The sequence below is a fragment of the Saccopteryx bilineata genome, chromosome 1 (assembly GCF_036850765.1).
Source record: "Saccopteryx bilineata isolate mSacBil1 chromosome 1, mSacBil1_pri_phased_curated, whole genome shotgun sequence".
NCBI lineage: Eukaryota > Metazoa > Chordata > Mammalia > Chiroptera > Emballonuridae > Saccopteryx > Saccopteryx bilineata.
Window position 1 is genome coordinate 256,745,643 of NC_089490.1, and position 14,315 is coordinate 256,759,957.

General features: G+C 43.2%; 1 protein-coding gene and 1 non-coding gene across 10 annotated transcripts in view; one reads left to right on the plus strand and one right to left on the minus strand.

Annotated features, from left to right (window-relative positions):
• The first annotated feature begins 7,937 nt into the window (after positions 1-7,937).
• Positions 7,938-8,039, plus strand: LOC136321660 (U6 spliceosomal RNA). The gene has a single exon (XR_010728803.1). It is a non-coding gene; the product is annotated as a U6 spliceosomal RNA (small nuclear RNA).
• A 2,950-nt stretch (positions 8,040-10,989) lies between these two features.
• The window catches only part of ARHGEF28 (Rho guanine nucleotide exchange factor 28), a 373,409-nt gene continuing 370,083 nt past the window's right edge, over positions 10,990-14,315 (minus strand). For 8 of the 9 annotated variants that reach the window (XM_066241314.1, XM_066241342.1, XM_066241349.1 and 5 more), the window contains one exon: positions 10,990-11,319. In XM_066241314.1, the coding sequence (XP_066097411.1) occupies positions 11,156-11,319 (164 nt within the window). In that variant the 3' untranslated portion in view covers positions 10,990-11,155. The remainder of the gene's footprint in view (positions 11,320-14,315) is intronic. The other variant, XR_010726857.1, reaches the window with a different exon arrangement.

Sequence of the window (14,315 nt, forward strand, 5' to 3'; positions counted from 1 at the left end):
TATTCTGAACCAAATGATGTGTTAAAATAGTGAATAAAACATGCCACAATAATATTTTAACAATGTAAACTCAACAGCAGTATTAACAACCATTAGCACTGTTATTAACAAATGAGAAGAGAAATGTTCAAATACTCTTCTAGTTGTCTGGGAACCTGCAGCAGCTAAAAATACGAATATTCACTCCATAAGATGAATGGGCATTTTCCCCTCCACTTTTGGGGGAAAAGGTGTGTCTTATAGAGCAAAAAATACAGTACCTCTGTGATGCTTTCTGATTCCTCACTTTCAGACAACACTGCTTCCACGCCAGACAGAGAAAAAATGATCGTGCTTCAAAAGCTACCAGTTCTAGTCAAACTGCTGCCAGTCCAACAGAAAAGTCTTAGGATGATTTCAACCCATTAACTCCTTCCTGCTTATCAGGGGGAGGCAAGATGGGAACATTACTCGTTGGGGCCACTAAGCAGGAGCCAAATGGAACCTAATTTACTAAATTTGGGCCTAAACCTAATATTGATATAATTCCAGTGAAAATAGGAGTACAATGTTTTAAAGCAACAGATTTAGTTCAAACTAAACAATCAAATAACCTCCAAATTAAACCTGATCGAGATTGATCTGTGATTTATTTTCTAATCTTGAAGGTATTCCTATGATAATTTCTCTATGGCCTTGGGAAGCCAATTACTAACCTGGCTACCAATTCAATGATGACAATATCCTTGACAGATTAGACAACAAATATAGCTCCAGTCTGCAAATGTGTTCTCCTTGTCAGGTAGTTTAAAAACCACTCACACAGTTCAGTTTGGCTTTTGAATGTTCAGACAACCCAGTGATTCAAGAGCATATTTTTGTATATTCCTATACAGAATGGATGAACTGCTTGGCCATTACAGCAGTGGTAGTCAACCTGGTCCCTACCGCCCACTAGTGGGTGTTCCAGCTTTCATGGTGGGCGGTAGCGGAGCAACCAAAGTATAAATAAAAAGATAGATATAACTATAGTAAGTTGTTTTATAAAGATTTATTCTGCCAAACTTAGCAAAAATTCGACATAAAGTACTTGGTAAGTAATTATTATTATATGCTTTAACTTGCTGTAACTCTGCTTTATAAATTTTAAAAAGTAAAGTTACTTCCCTATTTTATATATCACCATTACTGTGAAACCGGTGGGCGGTTAGAAAATTTTACTACTACAGTGATACGGTAGGTATAAAGAGGGCGGTAGGTATAAAAAGGTTTTCTACCCCTGCATTACAAGCAATCATGTCATCTGTCAAGGGTGGAGAAGAAAATGGAGTAGTGTTAGAGTTATCCGCAGTTATTTTTACCGGGGGAAATAGCATCTGTCCCGTGCAACACACATCTGTCTGACCGCTTTGTCTCTGATTGTCTTGATTTTTTCTCCTCTCTCATATACACACACACCCTCTTTAATTACTAGGAGAAAAGAGTGCATTTTGCACACTTCATAACATCTGTTCAGGCCTTAATTAATCCAACTCTCACACAGTCTCCATAGCAACGATGCTGAACAGGCTCAGTCTCTGCACTCGAAAATCTTCCTCAAAGCGAGTGACTGAAAATAAGGCCATTACCAAAATATATTTCCATTAATTTCAGTGGCAGATATAATGAGAACTTTCCGCAAAGGGTGTTTGCATGGAGTGACCAAGTTACGAGATCACATTCGTCATCACCATAGTAAAATCAACTGCCTCAAACCAGGAATACAGGTTAACACTAATTTTTCAAGTTATTGCAAAAAAAAAAAAAATCTATTACTATCTTTATGTTACAAGAAATTCCTGTGTTACAGAAGATTAATGACCACAGTTACCTTGATGGAACATAGTTATTGTCTGCAGGGAAGTTAGACGAAATGCTGGTGTTAAAAAGAAACTCATCAGGAGGTCGCTTACTGATTTATGGCTCTCTGGACCTTAATTAAAAGCCTATTGTCCGTTGCTGGCATCTGCCAAATCCTTACCCAAATTGGAGCTTGCCAGCAGCAGCGAGGAGAATGCAGGCTTTCCAAGGAGGCTGTGACTGCTGCCAAGGGAAATGCCAAGCACATCGCTGAGAGTCTGTTTGAGCTCCAAGGCCTGCCTATATGGTGCTCTCCTTGAGGCAGGCTATGTTTGTGTTTATATTTGAAACTGTTATGTAAGAAGTTATAAAAATAAGCACTGACAACTATTCAGAAAACCAGCTCAGACATTACACATGGCATTGGGATAGTGGGGGGAGTAGTGGTCAAAAAAGCATAGAAAATGAAGCCAGGCATTTACCCCCAAATGGCATTTCAGTGCATCCTGGCTTCTGTCATTACTGTTTAACTTAGGCTGCTAACAAGAAGTAAACGATTCATCAGAGTTCTAGTTTCTTTTCCCTTCACTGCTTCCTTCTTTTTTAGGCAAACAACCCAAAACCAGTTGGGCAGGGAGAAGAAAACAACTCAAACTCTTAGGTAAGTAAAAACATATTTTAGTAGAAAATTTAGATCCCTTTTATGATATAAAATGGGACAGTCAATTGTATCTCTGCACAAGGAGAGGACCTTCCCAAACCTTCCTCAGTGATTGAAATTCTGTGGAGCCTGGAAACAATTTATGCCCAGCTTGCCGAGGGACAGACCCAAGAACCTGTGAGATCCCCAGGCTTATGAATAAAAAACAGGTCATTGGTGGAGGTGATGTCTGGGGGGCGGGGCTTCTTGCAAAAATAAGGGCCAGTTCTCTAACTTCCTCAGGTAATTGTCCATGAGTCTCTGCTGCTGACAGGATCTAAAACTTCTGACTTTCTGCTTTTCAAAGAGTTTTATTGGTAGGCAGACAACTAGAATTCAATTAATGACATGTTAAAGTTTCTCAGCCATGAAGCTTCTGCAGAACTACTGAACCATGGTCCCTCTTCAAGTTACTTCACCCAAAATGATATTCAATCATCAACTTGAAGTGACTGCTTTGAACTCACAAGCCAGAGGCAAAGAATGTAATGGCAATAGGATCCGAGTTCTAGTTCTCGTTCTGTCGCCTCTTTGATCTCAGATTTCCAAAGGCTCTTGTTCATCCAACTCACCTCCTCATTCAATAAGTATCATGAAGCTCTTCCTCTGAGCACAGCAACATAGCAGGCTTTGATCTTGGACGTCTCTCCAGGCAAAGAAAATGGGCTGTGAAAAACTAAAGCAATGATGCCCCAGCTATTTTAGTCCTTGAGCATGTCCAAGCTTACTCACCTTCTTACTACCCCTACCACCAGCTGCAATCATTTTTAGCGTGGTCACTGTGTGGCATTTACTGCATAGGGCTTAATTCATGGAGTTCTCACCTTGCAAGACATGGCTATTATTATCTCCATTTCAGATAAGCAAACTCAGCTGATAAGCGACGTTGCAGGATTCTACAACTCCAAGAGATTCTACTCATGCTGGATTCCACGAACACAGATGCTCTGTGGAGAACAACTCCATACAATGCATATGCTCCCCCTTCCTTCCTCCCTGCCTGGCCTGCGCAACCCTGTGGCCCTGGGAAAGGGGGGTTAGCAAGTTGGTTTGATTTTTTAATATATATTTTTTGATTGCCTCTCTCACACTTGGTTTATGAAAGGCTGTTAGGAAAGAACATGGAGAATTGGTATTGATCACAAGATTATTCTAGAATCTTCTATGTGTCCCCTCTACTTCTTAAAATTTATTTTTTCCTTTTCCATCCTCTGCAAAGCTCTAAGTGGTAGATATAAAAAAGGCAGAGAGGCATCGAAGTTAGTAAAGGGGATAAAGCAAAGGCAATCCAGGACAGCGACATAGGGAAGCCCAGCTCACCTTTTCCCATGGACTACCACACTCCCCCATGTATAAGACGCATCCTTTTCCAAAAAATCTGGGGTCTAAAAACTGGGTGTGTCTTATACAGTGGTTGTATATTTTTTTACTTGCATTTCCTGCTTTTTCACACTTGCTGTCTTTTGCACTTGTTACCAGTACATTATGGTAGGTTACGTTTTGCCATGTTCTGCCCAGAAATGGCTCAGAAAAGATTTTTGTACATTGTTGAATTCAAGTTAAAAGTGATCCAGTTTGCAAAAGTGAATGGAAAGCATGTTGCTGAACATAAGTTTGGTCCTCCTCCAACTGAGAAATCAATCTGAGACTGACTACGGGAAGAAGAAACCCTACTGAAAATGCCACGGCAGAAGAAGGCCATGAGAGGCAAGTCAGCAAAATGGCCTGATTTAGAGAGGGAACTGAAGATATGGATGGAAGAGCAAAGGGCAGTTGGAATTCCTGTGTCCAGAAAAATGGTTCAACACAAGGCAAGAAAGATTATTGATGAAAAAGAAGTTACTGATTTCAAAGGAGGACACAATTGGTGCTTCAGGTTCATGAAACAGAATGGACTGAGCATGTGTACACACACCAGACTTGCCCAAAAGATGCTGGAAAGCTATGAACAGAAGGTCCTTGAATTTCATCAGTTTGTCATTCAATGTTGGAAGACACATCAGTTTAAGTTGGGCAGATTGCAAATATGGACGAAGTCCCCCTTCAATTTGATGCCCCTAGTAACAGAACTGCTGCTAAGAAGGGGGTTGTTGGGCAGATAAGTTAATTTATACTCACTCTTTAAAGATGGCTGCTGCTCTCACGCGGTGATACCCTCACATGATACAGCTAATTGCCCTTCTTGCTTGGGAAGGGGCTTGGTTATGCTAATGTGTGTTGGGGGAGGGCCTTTCATGCTGAAAGGTTTTAAAAGGAGGAGCTAGGAGGCCATTTTGGAGGAGAGTGACCATATTCTTGTAGAGAGGAAGAGCCCACATTGTAGCAGGGCAGGGAGGCCACGTAGAGGAGGCAGCCAAAATGGCAGAATGGTGAAGGAGAAGCCAGTTTGTGCAGGAGAAGGAGATGGGGAACAGAGGTGAATAAGACTGATGAGATGGAAACCTTTGATTCTAGGAAAACTTGGATAAGTCACTGGCTTTGGGAGCCCTGAATGGAAAGGCAAGTGTTTTTCCGCTGTGTGTTTTTATTTGCTTGCCGAGTGTGAGACAAGAATAAAGAAAAATGGACCACCAGTTTTTGGCTCCACTGTTTCTTTACGATCTGTCCAGATTAAATGCAAACCTGTGCTGTCCAGGAGGCTGTGATGGTGGCCGCAGCTACTAGCTTTACAAGGGTGAAAACTGTAACTGTGAAGACAAGTGAACATGAAAAGAGCCATTATACAGTTGTTCTAGCTTGTTGTGCCAATGGAACCAAGCTGCCTCCTATGCTGATTTTCAAATGCAAAATAATGTCAAAAGAAGATATTCCTCGAGGAATGATTGTCCGCGTTCATGACAAGGGTTGGATGGGTCAGGATGGGGCTTGATCAGTTTAGGGCACATGTAACAAAAAACACAAAGAAGATTGATTCCTGCAGAACATAAAACAAAACTTGCCGTCATATCTGGAGGCACTTGTGAAGAGAGCCCCTCTGAGGCAGTGGGAGAAGCTGAGACACTTTCTTGCCCCACACCCTGCCCTGGCACAGTGACTCACAAACCTGGATTTTGTCCCTGAGGAGTGGGAAGGTCCTTCCCACATCAGTCACCTCAGCTGTTAAGACCTGCGCCTGAGAGAGGAGCCCCCAAACACATGGTTTGGAAACCCGGGCCTGCATCCCATAGCAGCAAGGGCCGGAGTGGCTGGAGGACAGGCGGGCCAGCGCAGAGGAGGCTGTGCAGAAGCGAGCCACGTTGTCTGTCCCAGATCCATTGCAGCTCTGAAAGCTTGGTAGAGGGGCCTGGGCCTGTGGAGAGACCTTTCGGGGTGCTGGCGGCGAAGGTTCCATTTCCCCAGAGGTGTGGCCTTAGCCCTGCACACCCAGGAGTGTGGCTTTGGGCGCTATGCTTCTCTGCGGCCGCAGGCGCCACCCTACCGCTGGGAGACACAGCACTGGCATCCAGCGCCCACAGCACAGCCGAGGGTGCGGGTTGGCTCTGCAACCTGTGGGACTGCAACAATCCGGGCATTCTGAGGAGGTCGCCAACTCCAGGGCACTGTGTGGACACCAGACTGAAACGCAATCGCAGTCTTTTAGGAAGATTGGCCCATGTGCTTGTCCAGGAGCTCCGGCCTGAGGGCCGGCTTCGGGTGTGGCACACAGCTGGGATCTCTGTGGGGTCCACTGAACAAACGGGGAGCAATCTTGGCACTTGCTGTCTGCCTTGCTGCTGCTTGCCGCTTCATCCCGGAAAGGAACTTATATAGACTCCGCTGGACCCCCTATTTTTGCGACTGTTGCCCAAGGGACTCCTCCAGGTCTTCTGGCCTGGTGGCCAGCCAGACTAGTGTTTAAAAGCTGCTGTCTGAGGGTCTGGCTTCCAGTCAGTCTGAATAAATATAGCTGCTGACTGACATCATCCCCCTGGGGACACTGACAGGTCTTTGCACACTCTTACTACTGGGAACCCCTAAAGAATAAAATAGACTGCATGAACAATGACAAAGTTCTGAGAGACAACCATGAGCTAAGGCAGGGGTGACGATAAGCTTCATCTCCTACATGAGGTCTTCAAGCACTTCAAATCTGGGAGAGGTGGCTGTTGGTAATACATAGAAACCAACACAGAGAGTTGAGCAAAACGAAGAAACAAAAGAGTTCTACCCACTGCGTGTGGGGTGGGGGTGAGGGGACCCTTAGTGAAATGGAGATAAAGCTGAAAAGCTGTGGGGCAGTTGTGTTAGACTAGCTCGCAGGTTTACCAGCTGCAAGCACTTTGCTTAAATTAATGTGTGAGCACGTGGCAGAGGCACATGTGCACAGCCTGTCTAAGGCTATGGTGCTGCCCCTGGGCAGCAATTGTCCCAGATCAGTCTCCCGCCACTTCGAAGTGTGGTTTTCCTTGCTCCCTTGCCCTTACTAGGAATAGCAGATTTTCCTTTATCAGCTCTTTCCCTTTTTGTTGTTTATTTGCGTGCCTCTCTTTGCGAGTCTCCAATAAACTGGTATGGCCTGACACTTTCTGGTTCTGCAGTTTCTGTACCTTCTGCCTGAATCCAATGTGAATCTGCTTTGCCTTGGCCGCCTGCGTTCCAAGAGCAAAGTGAGACTGTACTTTTTTTCTCTTTTTATATCCTCTTAAAACTCTGCTTCAGCTCATATAAGTCATCAGTTTGTTCCCCAGAAGCAACCTGGGGCATCCTTCTGAACCCCTGTGTTTTAATAGCATCTTTTTTTTTCTGAAGTTGGAAACAGGGAGGCAGTCAGACAGACTCCTGCATGCGCCTGACCGGGATCCACCTGGCATGCCCACCAGGGGGCGATGCTCTGCCCATCTGGGGCGTCGCTCTGTTGCAACCAGAGCCATTCTAGTGCCTGAGGCAGAGGCCACAGAGCCATCTTCAGTGCCCGGGCCAACTTTGCTCCAATGGAGCCTTGGCTGCGGGAGAGGATGAGAGAGACAGAGAGGAAGGAGAGGAGGAAGGGTGGAGAAGCAGATGGACGCTTCCCCTGTGTGCCCTGGCCAGGAATCAAACCTGGGACTCCTGCACGCCAGGCCGATGCTCTACCACTGAGCCAACCGGCCAGGGCCATAATAGCATCTTCATGTAGATCCAGGGTTTCCTTTACTCTTGGTTTCTTGTGGCTTGGGGTCAAGCAGGCAGCTATCCTGCTGGCCATTTAACCAGAACCCAGCTACTTTACAATGGGGTTGGGTGTGGAAGGATGAGGGAATGCTGAGGGGACATATTCCTCCATAGCCTGGTTTTACTTGGAACCTGATCAGTTACCAAGTTGAGAGGTAGAGAAACTTCTGTGTTCCTGACAACATGTACAGAGCCCAGGAAAGAGGCAAAGGTAGATGGAGGTTCTCACTGGTCACCTTAATTCTGGGGGGAGGAACTCGCCCTGCAGTGCCTCCAAATGTGTGCTCCAGTGCTCGCTTCGGCAGCACATTTACTAAAATTGGAATGATACAGAGAAGATTAGCATGGCCCCTGCGCAAATATGTGCTCCAGTGACTCACATCTTTTGTTTTGTGCCTCTAGACTTTTGTTTGGGTTGCTCTCCTTGCTCAGAATGTCTTTCCTCCCCTCCCTGGCTCTCCACATGTCCTTCAAGCATCAGGCATATGCTACTTTAGGACAGCTTCTTCCATTCCATGTGTTCCTGGCCCCAACATGCTCTCCCTGTGAGCTCCAGCAGCATTGTACTTCCTCATATCTGTTCGTGTGTCTGTCTTTTCCAACAATGGGCAGGCTTATTTATCTTTATTTCATTCCTAATAGATTATTTGGCTTTTAGCAGACAGTCAATAAATGTTTATTGAATAAATAAACTGAGTAGAGTTCGGGGATGCAAATAAGCTGAAAGCTAACCTTATGAAACCTTAGTCCCATCTTATGACTATTTCCAGGTACGTGACTTCTCTGTTTGTTGTTTTTGGCTGTGCGGGTGCCATCTGCCTAAGGGCTGGGAGCAGACTGAGCTATAATTAAGAATTTTTTTAAAATGATATGATAACAATAGCTAGCATATCTTGAGTGATCACTGTCCCAGGCTCTGTTCTAAGCACATTGCATATATTATCTAATTCTCACAATTCTCTGAGGTAATCATCCCTGTTTTATAGCTGAGGAAACTAAGACCCAGAGAAGTGAAGTGGCATACTAAGGACATACAGCAAGACGAAGATCAGGCTCCAGAATTCATACTCTTAACTGCTACGCCTCTCAATGAGAAAGACAGAGATGGTTGAACCTTAATAATCTCAGGCTGATTCTGAGTTTGAAAGGTGGGCCTAGGTCACAGGAAAACGTACAAACTCCTTTCTACTTCTTTGTCACCCCATGATTTAATTAGGCTCACCTTCTTCACCTTAATAACTCTAACATGCGTATACCTGGCTACCGCCACCACCTCTGCAGCAAGTATTTTTATTTTACCCTTTCCTGAATGAACAGCGTTCTAATTGTAGGTGGAGTGAAAAGTGTTGCGTGACTCCAGGAATCATGCAGTCCCGATGAAATGCAAAATAGCTTTGACTATAAAATGAGATGGTACGTTAACTCATGAAGCCCAGGACACAGCAAAAACATTCTTTTCTTTCCACAACAATCTCTAAAGGGATAACTGTAACCTTTAAGCTCTTCAGTACATAAGAAAAGTAGATCCTTTGGGGAAATTTACATATTGTGCATATTGTGCGGGGGAAAGAGGGTGGTGTTCCCTGAAGGTTAGTTGGAATTTCCTTTGGAGCCACAGAGTGACCTCTATTGAGAGATGAGCTCATTACATAGTGAAGCAAAGTGAAATGGAAGAACTTATCAATAAATCTTTGAAACATAGTGATATTTAGTTAAAAAAATCATAAAATTAAAGATAAACCTATAAATATATCAAAAATGCTAAGACTTCCCAGGGTAGCTACATAAATATCCAGATTTTGCAGAGCTTAAAAATCAACTGAGCACACATATTTTAAAAGACCTTCATGGAGATATTGAACATTTTTATACATTTTCATATATGGATATTTCCACATCTACTGTCAGGAAAAAGGAGAAGACATTTATAGTTACTGGAGCAAGGATTTAGACTAAAACAGCTACATGGTTTTTATTTCAGGGACATAGGATTCTGGAATAGATTTTATTGGAGAGGAAAGATAGGTTTCTTTTTTCTGTAGATGTCTTTGGGAATCAAAGCTGCATCTTATAATTTGCTAAGAGTTTAGCTTGGGGGTGAAGTGATTGACTAAAATTTTAATAAACTATATGCATTCTGTGAAGATTAGTCTCTGCGTTTAAAATAATATGATTGGGACCTAAATTGCCGAAAGCAACAAAAGTCGGAAAAAGAGTGCCCCTCCAAAGGCAAAAAAAAACAACACACCCTAAGATCTAAGATTTAACTTGCTTAAGTGAAAGATATTAAGTAGATATTCAACTTACAACTTTAGGGAAAAAGCAAACAATGGAATCTGGGTGAATTTTTTTCCCTTCCTATCATAGCTTCCTCCTGGTAAATGAAATTCTGGGTGAATTTAGTACTCCTCCTTTATTTTCACTTTCATAAGGGGAGATTGTGTTTGTGTGTGAAATGTATAAATATATTTTACTATGGTCCTACACAATACTAAAATTTCAAAGTAAAAAAGACAGGTAAAGATATTTACTGACACTGACCAAAACATATACAAGTATTTCTGAAGAACAGGCTGAAAATGTTTCCTGATTTATTTTTTAACATAGAAACCCATATTACACTGAAGACAAAAGATGCCAGCTTTCCTTTGTGGAAAAGTGCATCACTGGCCGTAAGCTCTATCAAGAGAGCAGTTTTTGTCCTTAAAGAACTGCAGGGCAGAGATGCTTCCAGTGAATGGGTAGTTGATGCTCCCAGGCCTCACAGAGAAAGGTCCATATGAGAGAAGTGAGGGTACTACTGGAGTTTACTGTTTACATCAAAATTGCCTCTGGGTTCTCTTGAAAGATGTGGCTTGAAAAACAACCAGCATTAGGACTAAGAAAGTATATCTGCAAAGCATGTGGTCCAGGTCATAATTATGTCCATAGCACAGTGGCCTCTTGCTCAGAACAGCGCCCAGACAGCACATGTTGGTTGCACGGTGACCATGACAGATCACCACCAGGAACAACTCCTTTGGTGTTCCAAAGGGAAATTAGCATGTAAAACGAGCCAAGAAAAGGCCTTTCCCACATCCGCTGCTGCCTTTGGGGTGCTGAGGCCACTCTCCATAGTCAGCCGCTGTGATTGAGAACGTTTGCCCAGCATGAGTACCATTCTTTCCATTCAAATTGCTTCATCTAGGTCTTAAAAGGCATTTCAAAAACCAGATGATTCAGTAAAAAATGTAATGTAGTCCAAAGTCATAACTTTGAAATTATTTCTGCTCATTCAAGTAAATGTCTCCTCCAGAAATCTGAAATTAGGTGTGGTAAATTAACAATTATACAAACAGAGCTGCTTTCAATAATTTAATTATCAGACTCATGCCCCAAAAAGAATGGGCATGAAATATTAACTAATACTCTTAAAGTAGTTTGGACACAGTCACACACACATCAGGACAGGAAAAGAAATTCTCCCCCAAATGCCAGTTTTTTGTTATTTGAAAAATAATAACATGATTAGAGGTAAACAATATTTTCTTCAGCTCCATCTCCAGTTTCCCCATCTTGTCTGGTCACTGTCTGTAGATTTAGCTTTGCTTCTGCTATAAGCATTTGCAGCTCCGGGCCGTGTGGATCTGAGTCACAAGGAGTTGGGAACTCAGTCTCAGAGATGTCCAAATCTGCAACAGAGAGACAGCACAGGTCACAGGAAAGTCAGCTTGAGACCCATAAGGTAGTTGAACTATGATTCACAAAGGAATGGTGGAGTTCAGTGAGAAACAGAACAGATATCTAATGATTTAATCAATATCATTAAGATGTATTTAGTTGTGAGTACAAATTACTCCTGTGGCTAAAAATAACCTTTATAAAATACTCCTAGGGAAGCGTCAAATAAACAGATACTTGTTACCATTTGTGAGCCGTGGAAACACTGCTACTGTGGAAAAAAAGGGTACCCGTGTATTTTTTAAAATGGGCCTAAGAGCTTAGGAATACAATATGTACTGTAGCTATGTGCAGTTAACTCTATTTTCATCTGCATAGCATCTTTCCTCAGATACCTCAAAGTCAAGAATTGACTTCAAGACAAGAAATGTACTTGAGGTTTTGTTGATATGGGGAAGGGGTGGGGAGAAAGGAGCTGAGGGATGGAGACCCCTTTGCCTCACCGTTATGCAAATCTGTGAACACTGCACACCACTTAGCCAGAGTAGCCAGGTTTCTAGGGAAAATCATTCCAATATCAAATATGACTGGATGTACTTTTTCTGTTACCTAGCAACAGCATGGCACAGTCTGTTCTCCTCCCCCCCCTCCCCCCATAAACCCTCTAATAAATATATGGTTTAAAAGGGAGGCAAAGGAGGATTTTGATTTGAAGAAAAGACTCTTGCTGCAAACCATTTTCTCTGCGCTGGTTCCATTGCCCATCCTCCCTGAGGCTCGGCTATATGCACAGCAAAACTGCACATACCCAGCTCCAGCTGAGGCAGACAGCAGAGCACGAATGGAAACCCAGGTAGGGAAGACATGTAGTCGGAGGCCACCTACTCTTTTCCAGTCATTATCAAGAAGTCATTATAATCCTTGCCACATCGTCTTCAAAGCCTCTATTATTTAGATGGATACACATAACTGCTGGCATCCTAATGACAAAGGTGCTTGTGACTTTTGCCCTCTTGACAAGGATCTTTGCTTGTTAGGGACAGCGGAAAGCAAGGCCTGGCAGGAGTGAAGAGCACAAGGCCCACACAAGGCTCCATCTTGGGAAATATGGTACCCTTTGCTATATACCTCCTTTTATCACTTCTTCAATGGGAGAAGGGCAGCCAGGGCCACAGGAAGTAGACACAGGTTACCTGGAGGAGCTGACCTGTGCCTCTGAAGCTGAGGAGTGCCCAGGAGAAGGGAGGAAAAGAGGAGGTGAGGAGAGGCTGCACACCACAGCTCTGCTCAGAGGGTTAGGTCACCCATGACTCTAGATGACACAATGGAGCACAAAGAAAAAAAAGCCACCCCAGGCCAGTTGGCTCTGTGGTCGAGCGTCGGCCTGGCATGTGGAAGTCCTGGGTTCGATTCCCGTTCAGGGCACACAGAAGAAGCATCCATTTGCTTCTCCACCCCTCCCCCTCTCGCTTTTCTTTCTCTCTTTCTCTCTCCTCTCCTGCAGGCAAGGCTCAATTAGAGTGAGCTGATCTTGGGTACTAAGGATGGCTTCATGACCTCTGCCTCAGGTGCTAAAATGTCTCCAGTTGCAACGGAGCAAGGGCTCCACATGGGCAGAGCATTGCCCCCTAGTGGGCTTGCTGGGTATAACCTGGTCTGGGCGTATGCAGGAGTCTGTCTCTGCCTCCCCTCCCCTGACTAAAAAAGAAAAAAATCCATTTACATTGAGGTGACTTGATTTTACTAACGTTGATTCCAAATCCTGCACCTCAAACACTAGGAACTCAGTACTGAAAACACATCTACTGAAGAGGCCTAGAGCTACCACCATGTATATATAGAGTGGCTTCTCTGGAACAGCTCCAGGTCTTACCTCCCTCATCTAATCAGGCAAACACAACTCCCCCAGGCAATGATCTCGCTATCAGAACAATATAAATCAACCTAGAATATTCTGTGCTCCATTGCACCACAATGGGAGACAAAGTATGCCTGTGTGGTCACAACACACTTTCACAATCTCAACTCTTTATCCTTGCGGTTGAATGAATAAGTCCATTTCACCTCTAAAAACAAATATTCCCAGTTAAACTACTGATGTTTTGTATTACACAAATTAAAGAAAAAAAAAGAAACCTACACAAACCTCAGAACTTTCATCTGGCAGAGTTGGGCAGGTTGGAGAACAGTCCACCGAAGACACTACAGTGCTGCCTCCTAGCCAACAAAAGGTCTGGCCAAGGCACAAGAACTACTACACAAAGAATGAACAACAGTCCATTGAATGAGGCAGTTGGTTTGTGATTACCGACAAATGAGATAATGCCAGGCACAATGAAACCCTTAATCCATATAAGTTTCCTTTCTCTGGGTGTAAAAACTTTGGCATAGAATAAAAATCATTAGTGAGTCTAGGTATCTGGGAAGTCTCCTTAATGGCTTCAAGAGAAGACTTATTTAAAAAGAGCCAAGAAACCAAATATATATCAGAAAGAAATCCTTGATCTGAAGTTAAACTGTAGGCCCTAGTTCAGGAAGATGGAAAAGCAAGAATGAATTGGAGGGAAGGGGCAGTTAATGTGTGTGTGATGTGTGCAAGGGCGTATAAAAGCTTTGTCAGAATTTTTTCAAATATGAATAACAGTATATCTCTAGGTGATGGCTTGCTGGACCCTAAAGCAAATGGCCACGTTATAATCCCAGATGTCTTAATGGAAGTGTCACCTGGAGGCGAACTCAATTTCCTTCTCCGTGTTTCTTCTTGGTTTCTACCTGAACTATATATTTAGGCAAGGTCATACAGCCTGTCTTTGAAATTAAAAACTGTTCTGTGATTTCAGATTTTATTACTCCACTTCAACCCTGAAAGAACTCCAGCATAGTAATTGTATATTTTTCAAGTTCAGCCACCTTTTTCCACACTTTTTACCCTAGAGAGTATGATCATCATATAGAACCCTAAACTCAAAAAACATTTGTTAAAATAAAACCTTACTGATTCAAAAAG